We start from the raw sequence: 27,787 nt of genomic DNA, 5'->3' as shown, positions 1-27,787 counted from the left end.
AACTCCAGTAAATGTTTAAAAATGTGGTCATTCTGGTGTCCCACTGCTGAGCCCTGGGTCCTAGGAGGGCAGCCTTGGAAATAGATTGTTTCTCAGAATGTAGATTGACAGAGATGATGCTATAGATGACACAGACACAAACATAGAGGATGATAGATGAACGTACACTCAATTTTTCCCGGATTTCTAGAGGACATTAAAAAGGTAACAGAAATCTGTTGACCTTGTGTTTAGTTAATATGTGAATACTGATCAGTGGGTAATTTTAAGAGAAACATGGCAGTGCCAGTCAGCTAAATCTTAGAAGTTCAACAAGTAAAGCAATTCTCTAAATTTTAAATAAACAGAAAACATACTATAGAAAAACATTCCCCTAATCTCAACAGAAAGCCTTCTTTTCTGCTTTAGTGTTCTTCCAGGAGGAAATCCTTTGCCATCTGTCATCATTTTTATGTGAGGGCTTGGGAAAGAACTACTTGAGACTACTTCTGTGAGTAGCTTTGTTTCTCACGAGAATGTGATGAAAAGTAGAAAACATTCCAGAGTGTTTAGTTAGAAAGTACACCCTTCATGGTCTTTTTTGCTGAGTTAAGCCAACAGGCAGTGGTTGAAATTTGGGTCTTAGTGCATATATTAGTACCTGTGAGGAAAGGCAGCTGTCCAGTGACAGTGAGCAGAACTTGTGATACTGTGATTTTGTTGGGTTTTCTGACTGCAACCCAAAGTCCAAGAAAACAACACAGGCAACAACTATGAAGCTGGTACCTATCTTTCTGGTGGTGATCATCTGTATTTGTGGTTATTCTGGTAAGTCACTATCTGGAATATTGATAGCTCTCTCTTTTTCTATTACTATTGTAATAACACAACTAAAACTGGCATACTGGCAATAGAGTGTGGTAAAAGGAGTCTCAGAGTCACAGAAAATTATAACTGTTGGAAGATAGTGGCGCTCCTCAGTCAATCAATCTGTAACTCAATATAAGTACTATTCCTAAAACACAGTAAATTAGTTAGGTTGCTAGATTGATTCTCCTGAAGTAGGTACATTTATCAGCTATAAAGACTGTTGTAAATGAGGTTATAGTGGGACAGAGGATGAGCTTTCTACAGAATTTGCTGTACTGCACTCTCCAGTGAGGTATACAGGCAGGGTTCAGTGACTGTACTGGGCAGTGAAGTGCTTAATTTTCAAATAAGGTACAGAACATGGGTCGTTAGAAGTCCTTTGAGAGAGAGTTGCTGTAACTATCAGGATGAGATGTTTGGGTCCTTGAGAAAAATCCTTGATAGTAGCCATTGCTCACCAAGGGTAAAATGTTTGGAGACTGTTATCTACAAAGATATAGAAACTCTAGAAACTTGTAGACGTGTTTAATGTGAACGTCATGAAGATTAATCATGAGATTTTAAATGCTACCTGTACTTAGAATCTTGACCAAAGATGGTTGCTTTTACTAGATTTTTCTTGTTGAGAAATTTGGCCATATTTGAATATTTCTTTGTCCCTTAGTGTGCAAGGAACTTTTTTCTAGACAAAGATTGCAGAAGAAAGGATCGCAGATCAAAATAACTAGCAGTCTATGAAAATAAAATTTGAGGAGAAATTAGGTTACAGAAGATGCAGATGGGCAAGGGACAGGCTCCAGTTTCATACTTTGAATCAGGAATCAGGAAACAGTTTTTCAGAGAAATAATGAACCTCAGAAAAATCTTAGCTACTAAGATACAACTTGTTAGGTGAATGCTCACATGCACATAACATATAGATATCTGCACAGATTTTTCTAAAACTGTATTATGCATATTTTTCTATTCTACTTATCTTCTATGCCAAGTAATTTCCCTTCTTTTTAGCTGGAAAATTAAAAAATGTTTTAATTTGTAATTATTAACTTGTCAACTGTACAAATTGATAGGCTTCACTGTGACATATGCATACATTCATACATCCAGAACTAACCATGTTCAGCTTCCCTTCTTTCTACACCTGCCTTTTATAAGTACCTTATTTAGCCTCTATACATCTCTTCTGATTTATTCCTGTCCCTCATCCTCCCTGACCTTTTTTATCCCTAGTTGACCACTATTCCTTAAATCAAAGATATAAAGTACAATTTCCCAATGAAGAACCTTGATAACTCTCTACTGTCCTCAGGAAAATATTTTGTAATTATGGGTATGGCATTGAAGGCTTTCAGATATCTTACTTGACTGATTTTTTTTCTGCAATGCCTGATTACCTAGTTTTTGGCCACACCCACTGAAATTCTTCACTGTGGCCCCACTCTGGACAGATGACAAGCCATTCTTTATGCATTCACATTTATTTTACACCACATTGATTTATATCTAATTGTCTTCACTCTTCTTAACCCAGAACTGTTCCTATTCTAACTGATGACAGTTATGGGGTAACACTGAACTGAATTGATTTCATGTACTCTAATACAATTCATCCGTGCTTGGCCTTGACTGGAGAAGCTTTATGACATGTCTCCTTTGACTAAAGGCTATGACTGTGGACAACCTATATACAAAATACTCTCTTATTCAGTGAACCTATAGTATCTACTGAATGAGTTTCCAGTACTTTCCCTTACTGCATGACACAATGAGTTCTGAACATTGGGCCAGCAGCAAGCATAAACTCCATACTCTTATGTAGCTTCTATTCCAGAGAAAGGATGATGTTGGTAAAATAACACACACACATAATGTTATAGATATCAATAAGAAAAATATGAGAGAAAAGAAACCAAAGATTCTGTTTAAATTTACTGGCTACCGTAGGCTTCTCTAAGGGGTAACATTTAATAAGGAACCAGACCACAAGAGGAAAAAAAGGTTGTAGCTGTCTGGAGAAAGTTCTAGGGTGATGGACTGGCATACCACATGTCATGTCCCAAAGCTATCAATATGCATGGTAAATCCAAAGGAGTGGATGTATATTGGAGATGTTGATGGGCACAAAGCGAGGGGATGTAATCTTCAACAGGGATGGTTGTACCATGGTTCACTCTTTGCTTTCTTTTGCTCTGCAGCCACTGCCTTTCTAATCAACAGTGTTCCTCTTCCTGTTGACAAAGTGTTACCTTTACCTTTGGACAACCTTATTCCCTTATTTGATCCCCTGAAGATGCTTCTGAAAACCCTGGGCATTTCTGTAGAACATCTGGTGGAAGGGCTGAAGAAGTGTGTGGATGAGCTGGGGCCAGAGGCTTCAGAGGCTGTGAAGAAGCTTCTGGTAATTATAATTTGTTCTTATTTCCAGAGAGAACAAATGCTACCTGAATGAACTCCCATCACTTATAAGTGTATTATTTCTTCTTCATTGGTTATACTCAAGATATGTGCATATCCCAGGTACTCCAAAAAGCAAAACATCTGCATATACAGAAAGAATGTTTGAACAGTCTAAGCTGTGACTTTATGTAATCGCATAGCCTTGGGATCCTTTTTTAAAATTATTTATTTATTTATTTACTTATGCATTTATTTAATTTATTTTTTTAAATTTATTTTTTATTCGATATTTTATTTACATTTCAGATGCCATCTTCTTTCCTTATTTCCCCTCCCTAGAAAACCCCTATTACATACCCTCTTCTTCTTTTTGCTTTTATACAAAATTTTTAATGTCAACCAAAGGCTTTATAAGTTTGGTAATGCTCAATATAAATCAGAAGTGTAACCTAATACCCAATCTAGATATATCAACTATCGTTGACTGGTGGAGACATGTGAATATCCGCCTCCATGTCTGGCCCCCCTCTCTCTTTCTGTCTCATCTCCTAGCTCCTCCTCTCCTTCTTCTCCTCCTCTCCTTACTCCTCCTTTTCTCTGTACTCCTCTCACCTTAGCTCCTCCTACATATCACCCTTCCTGTTAAAATAAAACTTTTCTCTCAAAATACAGTTAGAGCATAACTATACTAATTTATGTCAGTAAGGTGCAAGATAGACCTAATACCCAGTCTATCATTTTGTTGACTAAGCAGAACCCCTGTCATCTCTCCTAAATAAAAGACTTAGTTCTGAGCCTGGCTTTTTTTTTTTTCTTGGCTTTAGAATGAATGTCAGCTGAAAACCATCCTCTCAAATGTTTTCTCTCAAAGTAAATAGCAAGGACTGGTTATGAGACTATAAGTTTTCAACCCATCAGAAATCCAGAATGACTGAGTTAACTGAGATTATGGGAAACACAAAGCATAGTTTCTAAAACATAGCCAATTTATAGAGACCGCTGGACACCTGGACAGTCCCTATACTACAGAATGTTGGAGCATCTGATCTTCTATGATATCTTCTGCACCTGAGATTCTCTCTTCTATCTCTTGTATTCTGTTGGTGATGCTTGTGTCTATGACACCTGATTTCTTTCTTAGGTTTTCTATCTCCAGGGTGATCTCCCTTTGTGATTTCTTGATTGTTTCTACTTCCATTTTTATGTCCTGGATGGTTTTGTTCAATTCCTTCACCTGTTTGGTTGTGTTCTCTTGTAAGTCTGTAAGGAATTTTTGTGTTTCCACTTTAAGGGCTTCTACCTGTTTACCTGTGTTCTCCTCAAATTCTTTGAGAGTGTTATTTATGTCCTTCTTGAAGTCCTCTATCATCATCATTACACATGATTTTAAATCTGAATCTTGCTTTCCTAGTGATTGGGGAATTCAGGACTTCCTTGTGTGGGAGAACTAGGTTCTATTGATGCCAAGTACCTTGGGTTACTGATGCTTATGTTCTTGCACCTGCCTTTTGCCATCTGTATCTCCTTAGTGCTACCTGCCTTGTCCCTGACTGGAGCCTGCCTTTCCTATTTTCTTGGTTGTATTAGAATTTGTGGGGTGGGTGTAACTATTGGGGTAAGCTCTGGGGCCTAAAATCTGCTCAGTGGTCAAGCTCAGACAGGATACTTCCCAAGTTAGAGCACCTGGGATCCTCGCATCCTCTGGGTTCTTGGAGATTGGGGGCAGAGCTGCCACCCAAGATCTGCTCAGTGCTCAGGCCCAGACCAGAAGGAACCAGTGTTCCAGGCTGGGAGTGACTTCCTGGGTCCTTGTGGGTCCCAGTTACTCCCTGTTTGGGGCAGGCCTTGCTGTCTGCTTACCTAAGATACTGCCCAAGTAAGAGCACCTGGGATCCCTGCTTCCTCTGGGTTCTTGGAGATTGGGGGCAGAGCTGACATCCAAGATCTGCTCAGTGCTCTGGTCCAGACCGGAAGAGCCTTGGGATCCTTGATAAGACCCACTGAGTCTTTCCTTCAACATCAGCACAATGTTGTCAAATAGGAGACTGAAAGTGAATATTTTTGAAACATACTAATTATAGGTAAGAAGGCTTATCATATTTATCTTTGTGTTTCTATTTTCCAGGAGGCCCTTTCACACCTGGTATAAAATCTGCACAAAGAGATTTAAGGAGGGAGTGAAAAGAGAAGGATGTGCTCACTCTGGCTGGCTGGATCTTTCTATCACTTATAGACTGAATGTCATAGAGTTTAGGGAGTCTAGAAAAGTATGAATAAAGCAATGAATATATCTGTGGCTCAGCCTGTGTTCATTCAAGAATATAACTAGACAAATTTCCTCTTGAGTCTCACTCTCTAGAGACTATTATTGGACAAATAGTCCAGCATGCATCATAGGACATACTCATTCCTTTCTCTCTCTGTAAGACAGTTTTGTTCATTACCTACCATTCTTTATGTATTCATGTTTCCAGATTCCTCATCTTATTCTACTAATAAAAAATTTTATTTTCTTGGCTGATGATTTACTATTGCAAGTACCATCCCTGAACAGCTGGAATAAGAAATCAGTCTGCACAAGATGGTAATTCTATTCCTTCATGATCTCTTCTTCAGTACCTGCTTCCAAGTTCATGATTAATTTCCTGTCCTAACTACCATTTATAATCTACTGTAAGATATAAGATGAAATAAACCATTTTCTCTAAAAAAAAAAAAAAAAAAAAAAAAATAGAAAAAGTAAGTAACCTTCAACAAGACAAAGACCATGCTAATATCATTGCAACCCCAAGACTGAAATTTCTATTAAATCTGTAGTTACATTAAGGCCATCCAATAGCTTTAAAATGCTTTTAATACATAATCCTCAGACAAAGCACATATAGATTATTTATTTATTCTGCTAAATCTAACATCTGAAATAATGTTGGCCATACAAGAATCCCAGTGAATCAATAGGGACACCAGGCTGCCCACAAGACTTTCAACCCCTCACATTTATCTTGTCTATAAGAAATGCAGGTACAGAGATGGAGCAGAGACTGAAAGAATGCCCAACCAGTAACCGTCTCAACTTGGGATCCATCTCATGTTCAAGCACCAATCCCTGACACTATTAATGGTACTCAATTATGCTTCTAGAATGGCTGTCCTCTGAGATGTCCCACCAATCAACTGACTCAGACAGAGCCATACACCCACAGTCAAATACTGGTTGGAACTTAGACCCCTGGTGCTCTCAGAGATTGAGCCATTAACCAAAGAACATACATGGGCTGGTCCGGGATTCCTGCTTGGCCATAGGAGGCAATCTCCCCAGGCTCCATTTCCTCAATGATGTGGGTCACAGCTATTGACCCTATTGATTCTGGGGTGCCTCCCCTATCTCAGGTCTCTGTCTCTTCCTAGAGATGTTCCCTAACTCCCCCAACCCCTGTGTGTTGCATGTTTCCATTCATTCTCATAGCCATCCATCTATCTCTCCTGCCCCTCCTCACACATGACCTGGAGCCCCCCACACCCTTTCTGAGCACCTCTCCCAACCAGATCCCTCCCTCCATCTGCTTTTCACTTCCATTCCATTCCCCCTTCCAAGTGAAGCTCAAGCATCCTTCCCTGTGCCCTTCTTCCTGGCCAGCCTCCTTGGGTGTGTGAAGTATATAGCATGGGCACCCTGTATTTTATGACTAATATCTATTTTAAACTGAACACATACCATGTGTACATGTTCTTTTGGGACTGGGCTACTTCACTGAGGATGATATCAAGATCCATCCATTTGCCTGCAAATTCATGATGTCTTTGTTTTTCATAGTGGAATAGTATTCCATTGTGTAGATGTAACACATTTTCTTTATCAATTCTTCAGTTGAGAGACAACTAGGTTGATTCCAGGTTCTGGCTATTATGAACAAAGCTACTATGAATATAGCTGAGCAAGTGTCCCAGTGGTATTGTGTGGTATATTTTGGGTATATGCCCAGAAATGGTATGGCTGGGTCTTGAGGTAGAGCTATTCCCAGTTTTCTGAGAAATTGCCCAACTGATTTTCAAAGTGGTTTTACAAGTTTGCACTCCCACAAGCAGTGGAGGAGTGTTTTCCTTGCTCCGCATCCTTGCCAGCACGTACTATCACTTGAGTGTTTTATTTTAGTCATTTTGATTTGTATATGGTGAAATCTTAGGGTTGTTTTGATTTACATTTTCCTCATGACTAAGGATGTTGAATATTTCTTTAAGTGCTTCTTGGCAGTTCAAAATTCCTCTGTTGAGAATTTTCTGCTTAGCTCTGTTGGGTCTTTGTGTGGTCTAGGTATCAGGGTGACTGTGACTTCAGAGCATGAGTTTGGCAGTGTTCCTTCTGCTTACACTTTATGAAATAGTTTTAGGAGTATTACTGTTATCTCTCTCTCTCTCTCTCTCTCTCTCTCTCTCTCTCTCTCTCTCTCTCTCTCTCTCTTTTGATAGTCTGAGGGAATTCTGTACTAAAACCATCTGCCCTTGGGCTCGTTTTGGGTAGAAAACTTTTAATGACTGTTTCTATTTCTTTAGGAGTTACAAGGCTCTTTAAATAGTTTACCTGAACATGATTTAACTTTTGTAAGTGTTACCTGTCTAAAACATTGTTCATTTCCTTGAAAAATTTTCAATTTTGTGGAATACAGCCTTTTGAAGTAAGACTTAATGATTTCTTCAGTGTCTGTTGTTATGTCTCCCTTTTCACTTCTGACTTTATTTCTATATTTTCTCTCTGTCTTTTGCTTAGTTTGGCTAAGGGTTACTCTATCTTGTTGATTTTCTCAAAGGACCAGCTCTTGGTTTCATTGGTTCTTTGTATTGTTTTCTTTGTTTCTAACTAATTGATTTCAGCCCTAATGTTGATTATTTTCTGCTTTCTACTCCAATTTTGTGTGCTTGCTTTTTTTTTTACTTCTAGAGCTTTTAGGTATACTTTTAAAATTGCTGCCTTATAAAAGACTTAGTGCCAGGATCTTTTTTCAAGCATTATGTTAAAGCCTGTTCAACACACAGATATAGACACTCTTTTGTTTAACATACTTATATCAAAGTTCATTCTCTGCAATGCCCCTAACCAGGAGTGTAACTTAATCAAGTATAAACCTATCTACTGAGTAACTAAAAATGATAATTATTGGTTATTTGTTGCTTTGTATATATATTTTATTCAATAAATGTTCATTGAATATTGATTGCAGTATTTTAAATTGATATTAAACATACAGTAACAAGTGAAACCAACATGCCTCACTCATCTAGAGATCTTACAGAGGCCAGGTTAGCCAAATAAATGCTCTAGAAAGTAGTTGATGGAGTGAATATGCTCATAATGCAGAGAACTTGGCATCTTCAAAGAAATGACCTATATCTGTGTTGCCTAAAGTTGTTTGAGCAGATTCAGGGAACATAAATTGAGACTGTACAAGCAGAAAAGTAGAAGCCAAGAGGTGAGTGTCTGAATCATGGCCATTTCTTTCTCTACCCACACAGAAAGATTTTGAATAATTTTGGTTTGCTGTCCTCCATCTCCCAGAATGGAATCACCACTCATACTGAGACTTTAGTCAGCCACCTACTATTCTTTATTGATACTGCCCTCTCTCCGACAGATACTATCTGACTCATGACCGCATCTGTGTGGGTGAGCTCCTAGTTTCTTGTATTCTCCTACATCACTCCTCTGCACTGACACTAGTTTGCCTTGGTCTGTCTACCTCTTACAAGTGCTCCTAAACCTGCCTTTTAATTTCATCTTGTCTCTACATCAAGCAAGTGGAGTTTTAAAATGTAAGTCAGTGTTTACATTAATAATTTTAATGCTTAAACATTTTTATTTAGATTTTGGAAGCATTTTTTAGGACAAAATGTGAGATTGTATAAGATTACATTTCTCCTTGACTTCATTGATTCTTGTTCACAGCTTGGTTATTTTTGTGTTTCTTCTGTGGGCAAGCATAGGACTATTAAAAATATCACTCACTCAACTTTAAATGTCTTTTTTCTGACTTTTTTTTTCTTTTTGAGATTTTGTCACATTTGATCATTTTGCCGTGTTGTTTATTATTCTGTCCACATATCAACACAAATATTACTTCTTTTAAAACCTCCATGATCACTTGTAATGGCAAGATACAATTTTAATAGGTCATAAAAGAAACAATTGTTTTCTTTTTTGAACATGTCTTTCTAAACAGAATTAAGCATTCATGAATGATTGATTGTAATCATCTCTCACTTTAGGGAAGTTCAAAGAGAGTAAAGTATAGCATCTGCCAGTGTCCATGGAGTGTGATAATACCCACCATGGAATTTATGAATGCATGAGTAACATATTAAAGTCTTTGAATAGACTCATACTTTAGATATTCTCCCAAATAATTATAGGAGATAAATTGGTCTCAATTTTGTTTCTAGTGATTTATTTTTAGGTTAATGCATGTTCTACCCATGTTTCCAAGCAAATTGTATTGATAATAGGAAAAGCCAGATTTATGTCTGCCTTCTCACTTTATCTGAATGTGGAGGTGGGTTAACAGTGTATTTGGATTTCCCAAGTTAGCCCAGGAACCATGTAAGCCAACTAACCCCACGATGTTGTCAAGTGTTATTTTAGTGCCTGAGACAGAACTGCATGTATAGTACCTTAAAAATCAACCTTTAGGCTAGAGAAAGTTAACATCAATCTATTGTGAAAGCAAATAGATTATAAATGGCAAGAGAAAAGTTTACATATAATGAACATGCTCAGTATCTTATTAGATGACAGTTTGGGGGTACACGTTTATCAAAATTCCTGAAATATATACTTAAATTTTCTGGATATAATGCATCAGCCATGATTCAATAAACTATAAAATTTGTTATACACCATGAAATGCAGATCTACCCTACCTTTTAACAGTAGTGTCAATTCTAATCAATAAAGTAACTGCTATACTTCCAAGTCTTTCTCATAATAGTCATTATCATTTTAAAATGATATCATACCATTATTTCCTGGTACTTTACCCAGGAAGCATTACCATTGTCGTTCATGAAAATCTCATAAGAGACAGTCAGAGTCACATTGAGAATGGTGCTGTAATAAAATCTGGGTCTTTAAGGTAGTGAATATAGACCCTTCATTAATACACATGTGTGGCAACTGGAAGATGTTATTTACAAACAAGCATTCTAACTGATATGCAGCCCTCAAAAAGTTGCCAAGGTTACCTAGTTTAGAATTGCCATTCCTTTTTCTCCTTTACTATCTATCAGGTCAATACTCTAATACTGCTGCCTTTGACACGTTGTCCCACATCTTTCTACAGAGCACAAGAGATGCTGCTCCATATTTCACACTGCCATGACTGTCTTCATGGTTATGCTGTTCTGTATGTAACTCCTTGATTAGACACTCACCCTTTGTATGGAGACTCTAAGCCACTTAAAAGCAACATTGGGCTTGAAATAATGGTCACTTTGAACTCATAATGCTTTCCCCTTAAGTTAACTTTCCATTGTTTCTATTTTTTCCTTAATGATAGGTACAAGAAATATTTACTACTGTGTCTGCTTTTACTGCTCACAACTTGGCAAGGAACTTTGAACAAAAGAGTCATGGTTACTGTCTCATTGGATTACATTTCCATTTTTTAAAATATTTTTAATATTTATTCTATGTATTTTCTGTTTTAAAAAAATATTTCCAGCTGTATATATATGGGAGGATGGCCTTGTCGGACATAGGTGGGAGAGGAAATCCTTGGTCCCATGAAGGCTGGATGCCTAGTGTGGGAGAATTCATGGGTGGGGAGGTGGGAGTGGACGTATGGGTGGGGGCACATCCTCATAGAAGCATGAGGAGGGAGGATGGGATAGGAAGTTCCTAGGTGGGGAGAGGGTAGAGAAATGGGATCACATCTAAAATGTAAATAAAATACCCAATAAAAAAATCAAAAAAATATTTTTTGCTGGGTGGTCTTGGTGCACACCTTTAATCCCACCACTTGCAAAACAGAAGCAGGAATATCTCTTATGAGTATGAGGCCAGCTTCATGTACAGAGTGAATCCCAAGACAGCCAGGACTACACAGAGAACCCTAGCTAGGAAAACAAACAACAAAGAGATAAAAATTACTTGTTTAATATTTTCAGATTATATTGGATTTACATCATTTCCCCCTTTCCTTCCCTACATGAAAACCATCTCATATGCACATCCTTGATTTCTTGTAGATTCATGGCCTCGTTTTTCATTAATTGTTAAAGGCATGCATGAATGTATATATACATGTGTATTTATTAAATATGTAAGTACAACATTCTAATGAATAAATGAAATAAATCAAGTTTGAGTGTCATGTTAAGAGATGAACTTGATGGACTGAAGTGAGACATCCCAAATAGCATAGAAAGTACTATCCAGCAGACGTGATGTTAAACACTAGAACCTATGGTGAGATTTCTGAGAAGCTAGTCTTGGAGAGAGGAGTTGATGAAATGAAGGTAAATCCACATGCCACTACTGTATGGCAATATGTTAAAGAAGAGTGATAGCAAAGAATGTTCAAGTGTGAAAAAGAACATTCTAGAGATAAATGCCTGAAAATTCCTTCTATGTACCTGGAGAAAAGAAGCAAAGGAAGGAGATATAGGAGAAGTGATGGAAAGTGGTCAGCTCTGGCAGGATTAACCACTGTGAGGTAACTGAAACTTTTTCCCAGAAAAAAAAAATGGGGAGTGGTGGAAGGAATTCATACAATTTGAATTCATCTAAATTGAAGCTTTCCTTCCACCTAGCACTTTCATGAAGGGCATAATGCTGACTCCACAAGCTATGCAGTTAGGGCAGGAATTTGTGAGGTCAGAGTAACAGTGCTATGAACCATGTCTACAGGATGTTGCAGATGCTGTGTTTACAATTACATGTTCCTGTTTGTTTGGTGGTTACCCAGTTTGTCTTCTTGTCTCTTGACATCCTGTACTTGATCCCTGTTGAACATGAGGAGCCTCACTATCTCTCTTCAATCTCACAGAGATTATGAAGTTTTAGTGAGACCATATCCTCATAAAGTGAAAAAAATCACTATTTATATGAAAGAAAGCTTTGTTTTTCAAAAAATGTATATGTTGCCTGAATATATGGGTCTTATTGAAAGTTGGGGAAAGACAACAGCAGAGGTTGAAAAGAGAAAATGTTCTATGAAGAACTGAGAATTGTTCGAGTCCTTGAACAGCAACTATGTAACCCCTCTCCAAATCCAGTGTTGACGTTGTACCAGATCCCATCCCATCCTGAAAGACTCAGTTCAGAATGGATGACAGTAGTGTGTTATTTATATGGGTATTGCATTGATTTGTTGTAGTAAAATTACTGCCCAGGTACAAATTTGTGAATTAAAATCTAAAAGAGGCTAAGTCTCTACCTTAGTAGTTAAGAGTGCTTGGTGTGCAACTTGAGTTTTTAACCCAGTAACTAAGTAACTAAGTAACAAAATATATACTATATACTATAAGTACTATGTTTTTACCCAGCCCTGTAAACTCAGCATTATGGAAGGTGGAGGCAAGAGGCTTACTTGGACTGCTAACCAGGCAACACTCTCAAGTTCCATGTTCTAGGAGACACCTCATCTTAAAGAATTAAGGTAGACAGATAAAAATCGAAAAGGCTTATGGATGCTCTCCTCTGGTCTTCACATCATCAGTAGCTCCGGGTATCACATAGGTTCATATGCCCAACCCAACACACACACACACACACACACACACACACACAAACACACACACACAAGTATGCAATTCTAAAACTCAAAGAGGATACTTATTTTCTGACTTTTTCCTTCAGATAGAGGAAGGCAAAATCAAGGAGCTCAAATGAATTGTATTTGGCTGAAACTGGGGCTCAATTCCCAGTGACTTGATGGGAGCTGTCTTGAGGTCTTTGGCTCTGCAGGACTTGTGAAACAAAACAGGATGTTCAGGATCTGGCTGTCCTTGCTTTGCATGGCTGCCAAATGGGTGTGCCCTTCAAAACACAAATAGAGAGAACAATTGACATTCTGACTTAGCAAATAATGATGATGAAGACTTTCTACCTTTTTGTTAAAATGTTAATGCTTCTGTACTTTGAAGAAGGAGAGAATTTGCAATAAAATCAACTGTTGTACTGGTTTCAGGAAAACAACCAACCAACCAAAAGTAGTTTTCCATCTTTATCCTATAAATGAAGTTAGAAATATATTAAAGATAAAAATTTTAAAAAATCAAGATACTGAAGCAAACACACAGCAACAAGGATGAGGATGGAATGAATGAAGAACAATCTTAAGGATGGTTAAGAAACATCACTTTCACTATTACCTGGATATTTGGCAGAAGGGAAAGACACAGCAGTCACATCTCTCTCATGATTGGAGGAGAGCAAGCTGACCCAAGGAGATGCAATAGTGTGCCCAGATTTGATTCTGCACCAGAACATCCTATTTAATTTACCTATTTTTAGGTAGGACATAGTAAATCTAAGCACAATATTTGTGTGTCAAAATAAATGTTTTCTTAATTCAAGTAATGTGAGGATGAGAGGATTATTTTTCTGATTTCCACCACACCCTTTATCTTTTTATATTGTGTGTTGATTTAGTACCATTCACTTTTTTTTTTGTACAGACATTATGCTCACCACTCCTCCTCCAGGGGCTCCTTGTTTGTCCTTTCCCAAGGCATTCCCCAGGCCCTTTCATAAGTACCTATCATTTTCCTACATGTTCTCAAGGTACACTGAGCTCAGTGATAGCCCAGATGAGGAGCTTCTCAGTGATGACAGTACTGGTGAATGCATGACTGGCATGGGTTAAATATTCATTAAAGTAGTGTGCAAAAACAGTGATAAGTGGTATGAAATGGTGTTAAACAAATTGCTAAGAGAAACATAGGATGTCTATTGATCATCTATCAATTGGCTTTAATTGTGTATATTTTTAAAAGCATAATGTTGCTTATACTCATGTCTCTCTGTGTATGGAAGCATGTGTTCAAGGAGGGTAGAGTCTTGGTTGCCATGGAGCTGAAGTCAGTTACTTTTGAAAGCTCCTACATGGGAGGTGGGAACCAAGCACAGGTCCTTTGAAAAGCAGTAACCATTCATAAATTGCTAATTTATCTCTCTAGCCTCATTAGTCTGTATATCTTAATTTAGGGAATAAGTAGAAGTTTGGACAAATCTTCTGAGCTGGAGAAACAGACATTGCTGTGAATCACTTAACTGTCAAGTGATGACATGCTTTTGATTAAACAAGACAGTTACCATAGAACCAAAACATCTCAACTACCCATTAAGTGCAACCCATGAGTTATCATGTTGTGGTCATTTAAATAGACGTTTCTTATCAAAATTATTTATTTATTTATTTATTTATTTACAGCACCATATTGAACCATTCCTCATGGATTATGATAGCATCTAGAGTTCATCCAGAAATCTCTCTGTTCACAACTTTTTTAGTGCATAGTCAAAAAAGAAGTCTCGTCATTATACTCAGGAACCATGACATTTCTCTAGTTTTTCACATTCAAAACATTGAAATGAGGATTAGAGAGGCTGGGCTCCCTGTTGATGGAGCTACAGACCTCAGGTGTCCACGGTACAGGTTGGACTTGTACTATCATGGTCTTTTATTCCTCTGGTTGCCTCATCCACTTTATTCCTCCTACACTGAAGTTCAGGTTGGTCCTGTAAGGATTTTGGACATGGGCACAAATGTTGGCAAGTCTTAAGTGGCTGCCTGAATGAAGATGAGTATTTGGGCACCTGAAACATGAGGAAAGCTTTTCCCTGAGGAGAAGATGGAGACAGGAACACACAAGTCGGTGTTTTCAGAAGCTTATCTATCTTTGAGAGCAAGGCAGGATTATGTGTCTTGGGCATATCTTGATTACAATGCCCAAGTCTTATTTTTATCATTAAAAGCTCACGATAGAGTAGGCTATGTTCTGGGGTAATGCAATAATGGCTTTCTGAGCTCACATTGGCCACACCCAAATTATGAAATGGAATCAGCGATAAAAAGAACTTTCCCAGCCTGAATGGCAACAGAAGTTGGGACAGGCTGTAATTCTGAAGATGTACACAACAGACATCACCTAACCAAGATGGAAATGTTTTATTTTAGAATGCATCAAGGCTTAATCATTACTCTCATGCCAAGATTTTATGTCCTATATCTAAGCCTTATATCACTACTAGAGAGAAGAGAATGGCACAGGAGGAAGCAGATGAGAGTAATGAAATCACCTTAGGAGGTTACTTTTGAAGGTTGCTGTCCAGGGTCGTCTTCAAATTCCATAAAACTTCTTGACAAAGAGAAGAGGAGAGCCAATATTAGGTAGATTTAGGGGAATTTTAGGAAGACCACACCTACCACACTGTCTCATTTTTCCTTTACTTTCTTAATTTTTTTAATTAAAATGTTTTATTCTTATGATTTTTTTGAAATGGAAATGGGAGTCTCACTTGTTACACCAAACACAGCACTTATAACATTCATCATCAGGACCAAAACTTGGACAACAAGTTTTGTTGTCCTTCTTATTATGGCCCAGAGATTTTAAAGCATTATGATTAAAAAATATATCAATGAAGCACTCTCAGACCAGAAAATTTCAGGGCAAACATGTACATATAAAATGTAACTTAAGGTAGTGTGACTTTTTTTTCAAAACACAATGAATATGCTTGTTCCATTTTACTTATTTTCAGGAATGTGATCATTATCTACAATGAAGCTACCAAAAAAAAGTTTGTCTCATTGCTTACGATCCCCTGGACATGGAGCGAAGGATAAAATCCACTGCATTCTCAATGATCTCTGAACCCAGAATGCTTAAGAATTTGGGGAATTCTGGCTCTGGATTTTTACTAGAATCATCAGGCTTGTTGTCTGGTTTCTCATCTGGATTGTCATCTGTCAACCAAAAATATACAGAAAAGAATGTCAGATGTGATTTTTAGCTACAATTAAAAAAAAAAAAAAAAAAGGAAAATCTGTTTCTCATGTAGGAGCCCTTGAGCTCCTTGGTATCTACCTGGTACCAAGTTATGTCATTAGTTACATCTTCCAGTCTTTACAGCATTATCTTATATAATTCTAATCTCAAAAGTTTCTGATTCCAATGCAGTCTGAGGACTTGGCATGTCCTGTATCCAGTTAGCTTATTAGAGTGAGGTGTTAAAGAAAACTGACTTTTCTCAGTACCCATAAAATGCTATGAGTTCCTCAGCCAGCATTGGGTTTAATGTCAGGCTCCCCCCTTCTATGCTGAGATATTACTTTACAGGGCTTGTGAAGCTCTTGTGCATGCTGTCACAAGTCTTGTGAGTTCACACTTCCCTGCTGTGTCTGAAAAACAATGTTTTCTGATGTTATCAACTACCTATGGATTTTACAATCGTTCCAACTCCTCTTCCATGATAATCCCTGAACCTTGGAGAACAATCATGTGATATGAATGTCCAATTTGGGGGAAGACATTCCACTGTCTTGTTCTCTCCAGGTTGAAAAGTCAGAGGGTGTCTCTGTGTTAACTGTCATCTGCTATAAGTAGAGGCTTCTCTGATCAAGACAGAGATATGCTGTTATCTACAGATACAACAATTAATACAGGTAAGGAAATTAGCTCATGCAGCTAATGTCAAGGCCAGGCTTAAGATACAGAAAACATAGATGTTCAATGTCGTATAGGTCACTAGTGTTTCCATGTGATTTCTGTGCCAATGGTAATAGAAAAACAGTAAATAAAATCTTCATGGGTAGTTTCCATGAATATATACCCCCGACAGAAGGTTCACATATATTGTGTTCCTATACAATCACAATTCTATGAGGTATGAATATTACTAAGCCAATTTAAAGTTGAAGAAGTGAAGTTAGAGATTTCAAAGCTGCTTCTCAGAGATTTATCAGGTTATAAAAATATAATCAAATACTACATTTGTCTGATATCAAAATCTAGATTGTTTTACAATATTTTGTAATAAACTGTGCTCTTTGCAGAAAATGGATGCAATTTGTACTTTTTAATGAAAGTGAACAGAAGATAAATGATAACTTTTTGTCATTTTTAGGTTATTTATGTAGTTTATAAATAATGATGTTACAAATGCTGTGCAACTTTTCTCATTGGGTAATGATTTAAGATATGAAATTTTTTTAGCTTATTAGATGGAGAAATTGAAATGTTTAAGGGCCAGAAGGCTGTGCAAAAGCAAGAGAAGGCAGCAACCCAAAGGATAACTATAGGAATCATTCACCCAGTCCTTCATCAGCCATGATGGAGGATGCACATGTGTCCCTTGGATGTTAATGGTGCTGATTTCATGAGATTAAAAGACCTTGAAGAGTGGCATAAATTACAGTGTGTTACCTTCTCTCTGAATCCTGATAATAGGATGAGGTAGGACTGTTTTTTTTTTTTTTCATTTATCCACAGAACTATAGTATGGCCAGGCTCTACATAAAATATACTTGATGCTTTGTTCTTTTTTAGTTAAATATCGAATTATTTTTAGGATAAGACTGATAAATGTGATATCAGATGAAATTACATTAACAATAATTCATTACTTATTTGAAAATTCAAATTTATAAGAAAATCAGTTTGAATCTTGTTTGCTACAAGTACTAGAAAAAATAAATTTTAGAAAAGTCCATTTAATTGGTTTGATCTCTTTTGTTAAAAACCCCGTGATTCTGTCTTGCTCCTCATTCTAGAAGTTTATAAAATTCAAAAGCAGTACTAAACATTGTTTGTATAAAAAGCAATTCTTGGGACACACAAAAGTGTCTTATATCTATCCTGTATGCTCACTACAAGCTTTGCTTCATAAAGTCTCAAATCCTTAACACTTCAGCCATAGCCTCAGTTGAAGGGTGTGTAGCCACCCCTTTTCCGGGGCAGGAGAGTGATGAAAAAATGTGCAATCTGTGTTATATTCAAAAATAGAAACTATTAGCAAAAATGGCATTAGATTTCATAATTATTTATTATTTACTATGGCATAATGAAATATTTGACAGACTCTTTAGTCTGTCAACATCAATCAGGTATTCATCCAGCAGCTAAGTTTTTCATTTAGAACACATTTTGCTTTTGTTTTGCTTTGTTTTGTTTTGTTTTTAGAGTAGAGTACATACAGTATATAAGCCTTTTCACTTAAGACTTAAAATAATGATGGTCACTCTCACATAAAGGTCTGTGACCAAAGTGCCAAATGGGTTTGTTTTCACTGTGAGAAGAAGCAGGAGATCCCTTCTTTGGAGTTTCTGTCATGCAGTGCTGTGGTAGTATATCCTCACAGACCTGTATCCTTATCCTACTCTAAGATGGGGCCACTGTTTCCAGTGGAGAACTGAGATGTTCTGGAAAATTAAACAATTTGCCTAACATCACTCAGGAAAAGTGCCTGACCCAGTGTATGATTTCATCTAACTCCAGGTCTCATAGTCTTCATGTTGTATTGGATTACCTCATAGAATGGTTCTCCAAGGATACCAGCTATGTGTAAAGCAAAAATTCCCTGCACAAAATAAAAATACCTCACTTTCAATACAATAAAAGTTTTACTCACTCTTAATGTATACCAAATACTAGCTTTTCAACACCTAAGGAGTAAGAGCTTAGAGTATCTAAAGCTGGGAATTAGTCTCAGTCTGTGGGCCACATGCATATTCAGCGGTATTAGTGTGTGCTGTGCAACATGGTTTAAGGTTATCTTTCTTTTGGCTTTCAGCAAAATATTAGTCATGTACTTTTGCAAAATACACTTAACAACTGTCATTTTGTTTCTTCTTTGGAATATTGTTAGGGTGAAAAGTATTATATATATTGCTCATGTATTTATGTGAATAGAAATAGATAACCATGGTGTATATGCCACCTATCACAGAATCAGATCCATATTAAGTTAACAGCAATTTATCTACTGTATTATTAGTGTTATTACTTATAACATCAACAAGGCTATAATAACATCATTTTCCTTTAACATTTTAGAATATTATGAAAATTTAAAATGCTACTGGAATACCAAAACTCTTAACTCATAAGGTCTATAATGAAATATTTTCTCTTTTAAAATATAATAAAGAGTAGGCTTATTTACATTAAGTTTTCAGCTGACTTTCTTAACTGAATGTGTTTATAAAATTCTGAGCAAATACAAGAAGTATATAGAATTCTACATTTTAAAAATGATTATAAAAACATGCTCATATTATGTGGTCACATCAAGAGTTATGTTAACTTTAAAAAGATTTATGTATTTATTAATATTGTGTATATAAGCATGTGCACCTGCATGTTAGAAGAAGGCATCAGATCTAGATCACATTGGCAATTGAAATCAAGACCTCTGGCAGAGCAGACAATGCTCCTAACCAGTAAGCCATCTCTCTAGCCCCTAATTGTGTTATTTCATAGGCAAGGAAATTAACACTTAAAACTGTACTTATTTAACTAGTTTCAGAGGTTATGAGGTAAATTGAGATCTGTCTTTACAACATAAGTCTCACGCATTCCATCACTCTGTTGAAAACTTTAGAAGCAGAGTCCACACAGACATCCCCTCTGCCATAATTCTTTTCTATTGTTCATCTGGGTTTCATATTGGTGATCTGGAGCTGTGAGTTCTACTAGCTTACATGTGAAGGGGCCTGTTGCTAAGTGGTTACACACTCTTCTTTCTGTAATACTCTGAAGAGAGACAAGTCAAGAATCCACAGTCTTCTGCAGACAAAAAGTTGAATTGCTACATGAGAATGCTACATGCACTCTCAGTCCTCTGTGTGCCTCCTGGGACACAAAAGAAACATGTGCTTAGTCGCAGTGGGAAGAACCTAGAAACTCAGATTTTACAATTAGAGACACTTTTACTTGTGCTCTTTGCAAGCTTAGTTTACTATTACACCAACTAAGGACAATGAGAATATGGGGCGTTTATTTAGTAGAATTATTATGAGAGTCTATTAAAATTATGCATGATTTCAGAATAAAAAAACAGAAATATTAAAGAAGTTATGGAGGTCTGGGTAAATTATATAGGATATCAAAAATATAAGTCTTAAAATACAAACACACATACACAACACACATAAGTACATCGAATTTCAATACCTTGATATCTAACTTCTATTTAAATCAATGGGGTTCTCTTATTAATCTGTTTTTTGGTATTAGTTACAAATACTGCCTTAAAAGAAAAATCATACATGTGTAATGAAAGTTTAAATAAATTTTATGTTTTGGGTTAAGTTTTATTTAAACATTAAATAGTAGTTAAAAAATACCAAGCTGGTGTAACTGAACTTCTGAGTGTTCAACCACTTTATGTGGAGGCCTATAATAATGTGGACAGAAAAATATAACGTGACAATTGTTTGCTACTTGCCCTCCAAGGTCAACTAGTTCCCAGGGGACATCTCTGGACATGTCCTGTAGATCTGAAGAGTCACTTGTCCTGTTGCTCAGGGAGGCCATGGAAAGAAAACTGCATGTGATATAACCACTGTCTAGTCTACAAATAGGAGGATCAACACAGAAGCAAAACTTTCCTTAGTACCTCCAAGGAAGCCATGGTCAAGCAAGGCCTTTGATATTTTCAGAGAAGATGAGACAAATGGTACAAAGAAGGCCAAAGGATCCAGGACAAGACTTTGTCTGGCTCTTAAGAGACAAATGAGGATCATAACTACAACTGGCCTTGATTACAAAATGGAAATGATTAATTTGAGGCACTGGCATTGTCTTAAACACCTGATAGGAAAGTACAATCAAAGACTAAGATGTATGTCGGTTAATTATCCAAGGACTCATATTCATTGATGTTAAGCTCAAGTGTAAATAAAATGTTGCTTAGACAGCCATTTCTCAATGATGCTTTTCTTCTTAGTAAAAAAAAAAAAAAAAAAAAATGCTACCCAAGATGAAGGACATCAGGATATTGGTTCAGTTTGGCACTGTATTTTCTACTTGCAGGCAAGAGAGACGGGACCAGTGTGTTCAATTGAAAAATCATATAATAGAAAAATTTCTTCTTTGTCTCCCCTCCTCTAGAAGCCATCTGCGCAAGACCTCACACTGTGCTAATATCCACTCCAACAGCTGCTGAAGCACCTGAAAAGTGTATCCCGAGTTCATCACTCTGGAGACCAATTTGTAGGCCAAAAGAAAAACTTAAAAACTAAACAAACAAAAACAAAACAAACAAAATAAAATCAACAAACAAACAAACAAATAACCCAACCCAACCAAAACAAAAACAAACAAAAACCAAAAAAACAACAACAAACAAGACTAATGTATGTATGCTCTTGTGGGCCCACCAAGATATTCCAGTGGACTCTGATTTTGATATTTTAAAAGTATCCTTTATTTTGGCTTTTCCTGATTATTTGTCTAGAGCTTGTAATGGCAATATCTCATCTTTACTTCCCTTTGACGTCTATTTCAAGGCTATAGTTAAAGACTTCCTTTCTCCCCTAAACATAGCTTTATAAAAATATCAATGCCTGTTTAGGGTCTTACTGAAAGGTGCACTGAATTGGTACCCCAACTTCCATGCCCAGCGTACTCTTTCACTATAAGAAACCAGATTGGTCATTGTCATACTTCCATAAAAGCATTTAGACTTAGAATAGGAACAAAAATACCCATAGGAGGAAATATGGAGACAAAGTATGGAGAAGAGACTGAAGGAAAGAGACTGAAAGGACTGCCCCACCTGGAGATTCATCCCATATACAGTCACCAAACCTTTAAGCTATTGTGGATCCTGGGAAGTACTTGCAGACTGGAGCCTGATAGGCTATCTTTTGAGAGGCTCTGCCAGAGCCTGAAAAATACAGAGGCAGATGCTCGCAGCCAACCATTAGACTGAGTGCAGGGTCCCCAATGGAGGAGTTGGAGAAGGGAATGAATGAGCTGAAGGCATTTGCAGCCCAATGGAGGAAGCAACAATGTCAACTGGTCAGAACCCCCAGAGCTCCAGTGGACTGGACAACCAACCAAAGAGTACACATGGAGGGACCCATGGCTCCGGCCACATATGCCTCAGAGGATGGCCTTGTTGGACATCAGTGGGAGAAGAGGCCCTGTGTAGGTTCGATGCCCCAGTGTAGGGGAATGCCAGGGCAGAAAGACAGGAGTGGGTGGGTGAGCATCCTCACAGGGGCATCAAGAGAAAAGGTTGAAATAGGGAGGTTCAGAAGGGGAGACCTAGAAAGGGGAAAACATTTGAAATGTAAATAAAGAAAATATCCAATAAAAAAGAAAGAATAAAAAAATGAAAAGAAAAGAAAATAAATTCAAAACATTGAAATGTTGTCTAAAGCAAAAGCAAAAAAAAAAGCATTTAGAATTTAGACTTACTTCTTATGAAGGGTGAATAATGAGAGCAAGGTAAAAACTGGCTAATCAGCTTAGGGTAAATTAAACTGAGCAGCTAGGCATACTAAGTTATTTCCCCACTAAAAGTGAGAAATGTATTTGGATCACTTGGCAACCTTGTCTTTGCCAGAGACCAAAAGTGCCAGAGGTGTTTTGAGGAAGAAGGGTATCCATACCTGATATGGTCCCTAAATGATTTTAAGGTTAATGGAGAGTAGCAATAAAGCAATAAATGCCTATGTATGTAAGACACCTTGTGGTGAAGAAAATAGATAATCTGGCTGGGTGAAGATCTAACATTCCACTTGTGTCAAGTTAATCTCCTGGCTAAGGTACCACTGCTCACAAAGAAGGAAGGCGAGCCCACCTTAAGCCATGCCAAAGAGATAGATATAATAATTATCACCTTAATGAGATACTGTACCTTTCCCTCCCAGAATTCACACCCCTAGCACAGTAGCTTACTAGGTTGCAGCCAGGAAGCTTGGTGAGTCTGCTAGATTTTCTGAAGTACTCAGAAAATCATCTTCTTCTATCTCTACACTAAACATGTACCTCCCTGTATCACTTTAGATTTTTCTGATACTCTGGGTCTTCTTAATACCTTCTTTAAGTCCTCTCCCTTCCATGTGTCTGTCTGCCATATGTCTGATATCTACACTGGTAATTCAAATAGCACTACTTATTTTCTGTGGCCAAGAAGCTGCTGAGATATTCAAACTGCGTGGGTGATTTTTTTAAGCTAATGAATCTGTCCTCAAACTTAAAAAATTATTATACATGAAAACAATAGTGTTTAATATTCTTTTGTGGTTATTATTAACCAGGCACTATTCTAAACTGTCTCTTTAATTTTCATGACAAATTTGTAAGACTGTCCACAATTAATGTTACCTTATTTGTTTGACATCTACAGGTATTAAATATTGTGCCTTAATTTACATTTTCTTTAATAATCTTCATCAACATTGAACATTATTAGTTATAAACATCAAAACACCCCACAGACATTTCTCAAGAAATGAAATATAATGAAATAGTGTCACCTTATCATTTAAGAATCTAGGAAAGGATTCTTTTCAAATATACATTTACTGAGAATGGAGAATGCAACAAAAATTAAGCTTAATAGAACTGCTTTCTGTATCAGATGCCTTTCCAAAGGCACAGTGCTCTTTCTGTGGTGCCAAAATGCCCCTCCCCTTTAGTGTTCTGGATCCCTGCCAGATTTTACCCATCACAGCAAATTATGGCCAAGTTTCTGGGCTATGATCAGAAACACTTACCTGCCTGGCATGTCAGGATTAGGGCACTCAGTCCCAGGACAGCCATCAGGCGAAGAACCGAGACAGCCATTCCTGTTGTCTTGGGTATTGATGCAGATAAGTTGCCTAGGTGCACCTGAAGCTTTGCTCAATTTATAGGACACTTGTGATGACATCATCTGCTGTGAAATGTAGGCAGTTGCACAAGACATCTACACAGCTTGCCCTGACATCTCTAGCAATGAGCTCTTCCCTGTCTTTCAAAATCAAAGCAATTCAAAATGCAACCCTTGAGTTTCATTTCTTTGGGTTTTTTCCTCCATCAAAGCAATTGAGTTTCATTTCTTTGGGTTTTTTCCTCCATCTTCTCCATTTTCTCTTGTTCCACTCCTAATAGGCTCCCATCAGTTTTCCTATCACATGTGACCTTTTGCCTTTCCTTCCACTTTCTCATTACTTTTCTTGTTCCCCTCTCAGGACTGCCTATCAAGTTCCATAGTTGACTGCACTCTTATAGCTCCTCATTTACATTCATGTAAACATTAAAATTACGATTTGCATATGTGACAGAACATGTGTTGTTTGTCTTTCTGAAACTAGAGCATCTTATTACTATAACATTTTCCAGCTTTTTATACACTCCAGAAACTTTATAATTTCTTTTTCTTAGCAGGTTAGCAAAAGCATATACATATATATATATATATATATATATATATATATATATATATATATGCCAGATTTTCATTTCTTAGATAGCACATAAAGTCCTTTGAGTATATGCCCAAGAAGAGAACAACTAAGCTGTATGATAGCTCTACTTCTCATTTTGTTGAGGAACCTCCATATTGGTTGCATTAGTTTGCATTCCCACCAACAATGGATAAGGATTCCCCTTTTTTCATAACCTTGTCAGTCACTGTTGTCATTTGTTGTCCTGGTCATAGTCAATTTAATTGTGATGAGATAAAATACAAATGTGGTTTATATTTTCATTTGCCTTATAGTTGAGGATATTGAATATTTAAAATACATATCCATTGGTATTTGTGTTTCATCTACTCATCTATCTTTTCATCAGCTCATATTTTAAATGACAATTTTATGGCTTAGGTGTTTAATTTTTGCTATTCTTTATATATTCTAGATATCAGTTTCATCTCTGATGTGTAGCTGATAAATGCATCTAACATTATATAGGCTATCTGTTTATGTTGATAGTAGTTTCCTTACTGTGCAGAAACATTTTAATCTCATGTAGTCCCAGATGCTGATACTTAGGGATATTTTCTATAGTATTGAAGTCTGATTCAGAAAGTCCTTGCCTCTCCCTACAGCCTTAAGTGCATTTCCGCTGGAAGAATCAGCATGTTTGGTTTTCAATTAATGCACTTGATTCATTTTAATTGCTTTTTTTAATTCTACACAGGGTGAGAAATGTGGATCTAAGTTCATAGATACCTATTTTTATCAATACTATTTGTTAAACAGACTCTATAGATACAATGCAATTTTCTTGAAAATGCCAATGGTCTCCTCACATAACTAGAAAAACTGCAAAAATTTTTGGGGGGAACAGAAAATGCCATGCATGGGAAAACATTTTTAACTTATTGTTTATTTTTAAGTAATGGTTTTCTTTTTTCTTTAAGAATTTCGTATGATATATTTTAAACATATTATTCCCCCCCCACTCCAGACCCTCCCCCACAACCCTAACCATCCAACTTCATATTCTTTCTCTTTCTAGAATAAATAAAAACTAGCAAGTAAACACAATAAACATAATGTCCAGTTTTTGTTGGCTGACTGCTTCCAGGCAAGGAGGCTTGTCCCTGCTTGTGTTAGATATACCTACTGTCACTCCACTGAAAAAAAAAACCTCATTTTCCATTTCCTACCATCTATCAATTACAAATAGCTTCTCTTAAGCTGAATGAATGTTGCAAGAAGTATCAAATATCTTACTTGAAATTATACTTTGGAGCTGATAAACTAAGCCTCCTCTGGCCACAGAAATAGACATATAGACCAATGGTAGAAGACCCAGAAATAAGCATAAAATTCTGTGACTATCAAACTTTTTTTTTTTTTTTTTTTTTACAAAGTCACCAATATACACTGGATAAAATAAAGGTATTTCACATAGGGAAAATTTGTCTAATGTGTACTTTTCTACAATAGTAAAATCCATCTTTGAGGTAAAGTTTCAATGCAAGTGTCAATCAACAGACATTATGTATATTATTAAGAATCAAGTAAAACATCATATTAACAAGGTGTTCTATGCACCCATTTGTGCACTGGATTCTCTCTCCATGATTGGAGCTGACTTCTAATCACAGGTGAGCATGTTCTCTCAGATTATTTTTTTGTCTCTGTTTATATTCTTTCTTGTTGCTGGAGTAACATCCACATAGCCTGTTCCTTGGAGTAATTATTCTGTGTAATTATCATGATATCCAATGTACCTTACTCCAGGTGGACCTTCTTTCTTCGTTAACTGCCCTTAGAAACTTTAATTTTATTGCTCAAGAGTTAATGATTTTAATTGAACTTTCTTCATACATCCTGTGAATCTATCTATCTATCTATCTATCTATCTATCTATCTATCTATCTATCTGTCACATATCTAATGTCTAAATTATCTATCTAAAAATTGTCAAAAATAAGTAAATACATACTTACAAGGTCTTTTGATCTATTATTCTCAAAGACCCTACACTCATCCTAAAGTTTACTCTGTGAACAGTCTCTACCATGAGGAAGCCTTCATTAAGCCAGCTTTATGGCATTTTCTACACTGCTTATGATAGAACACTGTGCTTATATTGTGGATCACTGGTGGAAAATATCCCAGTATCTCTATGAACTATGTCATGGATTCTGGCATGTGGCTGAGTGTGTTGAGAAAACAAATCATATATAAGAACAACCCTGAAGGGCTTTTTACAAAAATACACTACAGAAAAGCAAAAGCTGTAGACAGTGTAATTGTGGCAGAATTTTTCTGTCTTCTTGGGAGACTAATAAGTCAGATCTGGTAAAACTTTGAGTGATCTGTTTTCATTGGTTAGATAGCAAGAAAATGGCACTGTTATAAGTATAGACTCTTCTATGTCTGCATGTAGAAAGGAACCAATTAATATGTATTGAATAAAGTAATGAATGCTTTTGAGAGGAGAACCTTAACCTGGATGCGTCAAGTAGCTCTGTGAGCCAGTATCTGTGTGACGATTGGTATCACTCTGACCTTCAGCTGCTTTATCTGTAAAACCAGGATGTGATATTTTCTTTCCTATGTCTCCATAGTACATTAAATAACAATTATGAAATGTCTGATATGCTGTAGGTAGCCTTTCATGCATGCCTGGCTAATACCAGTTAATTATCTGTGCCTTGTCACAGGCACCATCAAATGAGCTTGATTTAGATAAGGAGAAAATGAAGAAGGGTTTTACACAAGATGCTAAAAGGAAGCAGAGGATTTTTTTTCCTAGATCTTGTCTCCAACTTGGTCAGGATGTATGCAAATGCAAGAAGCATAATTTAGCTCCTTTGAGTGATGAAATATTTCCCATTTTTTCTGTGCCCATATCTGGAAAATATATGTGAAAATATGTAATTATATTTCTTGGGATTGTCTATAGAATCAACTTGAAAATATATGTGAACAGGTAGAACAATGCCTTGTACACACTAAAAGAAAATGAATGATGGGCTAATTCTTCTCTCCCCTCCCTCCTCTTCCACCCCTTCTCATCTCACTCACTTAGATTGCCCCAGGAAAGAAGTGATACTTAGCTGTGCAAGAAACATTAGGATTAAAACTAC

The 27,787-nt window shown here is 36.8% G+C and overlaps 2 protein-coding genes across 2 annotated transcripts; one reads left to right on the top strand and one right to left on the bottom strand.

Annotated features, from left to right (window-relative positions):
* The first annotated feature begins 618 nt into the window (after nucleotides 1-618).
* LOC117720167 (secretoglobin family 3A member 2) lies at nucleotides 619-5,667 on the top strand. Its single transcript, XM_034518637.2, has 3 exons — nucleotides 619-807; nucleotides 3,045-3,247; nucleotides 5,372-5,667. Exons 1-3 carry the CDS (start codon nucleotides 753-755, stop codon nucleotides 5,393-5,395), a joined length of 282 nt encoding a protein of 93 aa, XP_034374528.1. The 5' UTR covers nucleotides 619-752; the 3' UTR covers nucleotides 5,396-5,667.
* Nucleotides 5,668-11,373: 5,706 nt separating this feature from the next.
* On the bottom strand, nucleotides 11,374-24,076 carry C14H5orf46 (chromosome 14 C5orf46 homolog). The gene is made up of 4 exons (XM_034518716.2): nucleotides 23,973-24,076; nucleotides 16,061-16,208; nucleotides 15,539-15,597; nucleotides 11,374-13,273 (listed from the first exon to the last, which is right to left on the bottom strand). Exons 1-3 carry the CDS (start codon nucleotides 24,040-24,042, stop codon nucleotides 15,540-15,542), a joined length of 276 nt encoding a protein of 91 aa, XP_034374607.1. The 5' UTR covers nucleotides 24,043-24,076; the 3' UTR covers nucleotides 11,374-13,273; nucleotide 15,539.
* Between the last annotated feature and the right edge of the window lie 3,711 nt (nucleotides 24,077-27,787).

The sequence above is a fragment of the Arvicanthis niloticus genome, chromosome 14, assembly GCF_011762505.2.
Source record: "Arvicanthis niloticus isolate mArvNil1 chromosome 14, mArvNil1.pat.X, whole genome shotgun sequence".
Classification (NCBI taxonomy): Eukaryota; Metazoa; Chordata; class Mammalia; order Rodentia; family Muridae; genus Arvicanthis; species Arvicanthis niloticus.
This window is presented reverse-complemented; position numbering and strand designations above follow the sequence as displayed.

Coding starts and splice junctions, on each gene's coding strand:
- LOC117720167 (XM_034518637.2), top strand. CDS start 753: ATGAAGCTGGTACCTATCTTTCTGGTGGTGATCATCTGTATTTGTGGT. Junction 808..3,044: donor CTGTATTTGTGGTTATTCTG/GTAAGTCACTAT, acceptor TTTGCTCTGCAG/CCACTGCCTTTCTAATCAAC. Junction 3,248..5,371: donor AGGCTGTGAAGAAGCTTCTG/GTAATTATAATT, acceptor TCTATTTTCCAG/GAGGCCCTTTCACACCTGGT.
- C14H5orf46 (XM_034518716.2), bottom strand. CDS start 24,042: ATGGCTGTCTCGGTTCTTCGCCTGATGGCTGTCCTGGGACTGAGTGCC. Junction 16,209..23,972: donor AATCCTGACATGCCAGGCAG/GTAAGTGTTTCT, acceptor TTTGGTTGACAG/ATGACAATCCAGATGAGAAA. Junction 15,598..16,060: donor CGCTCCATGTCCAGGGGATC/GTAAGCAATGAG, acceptor CTCTTTGTCAAG/AAGTTTTATGGAATTTGAAG.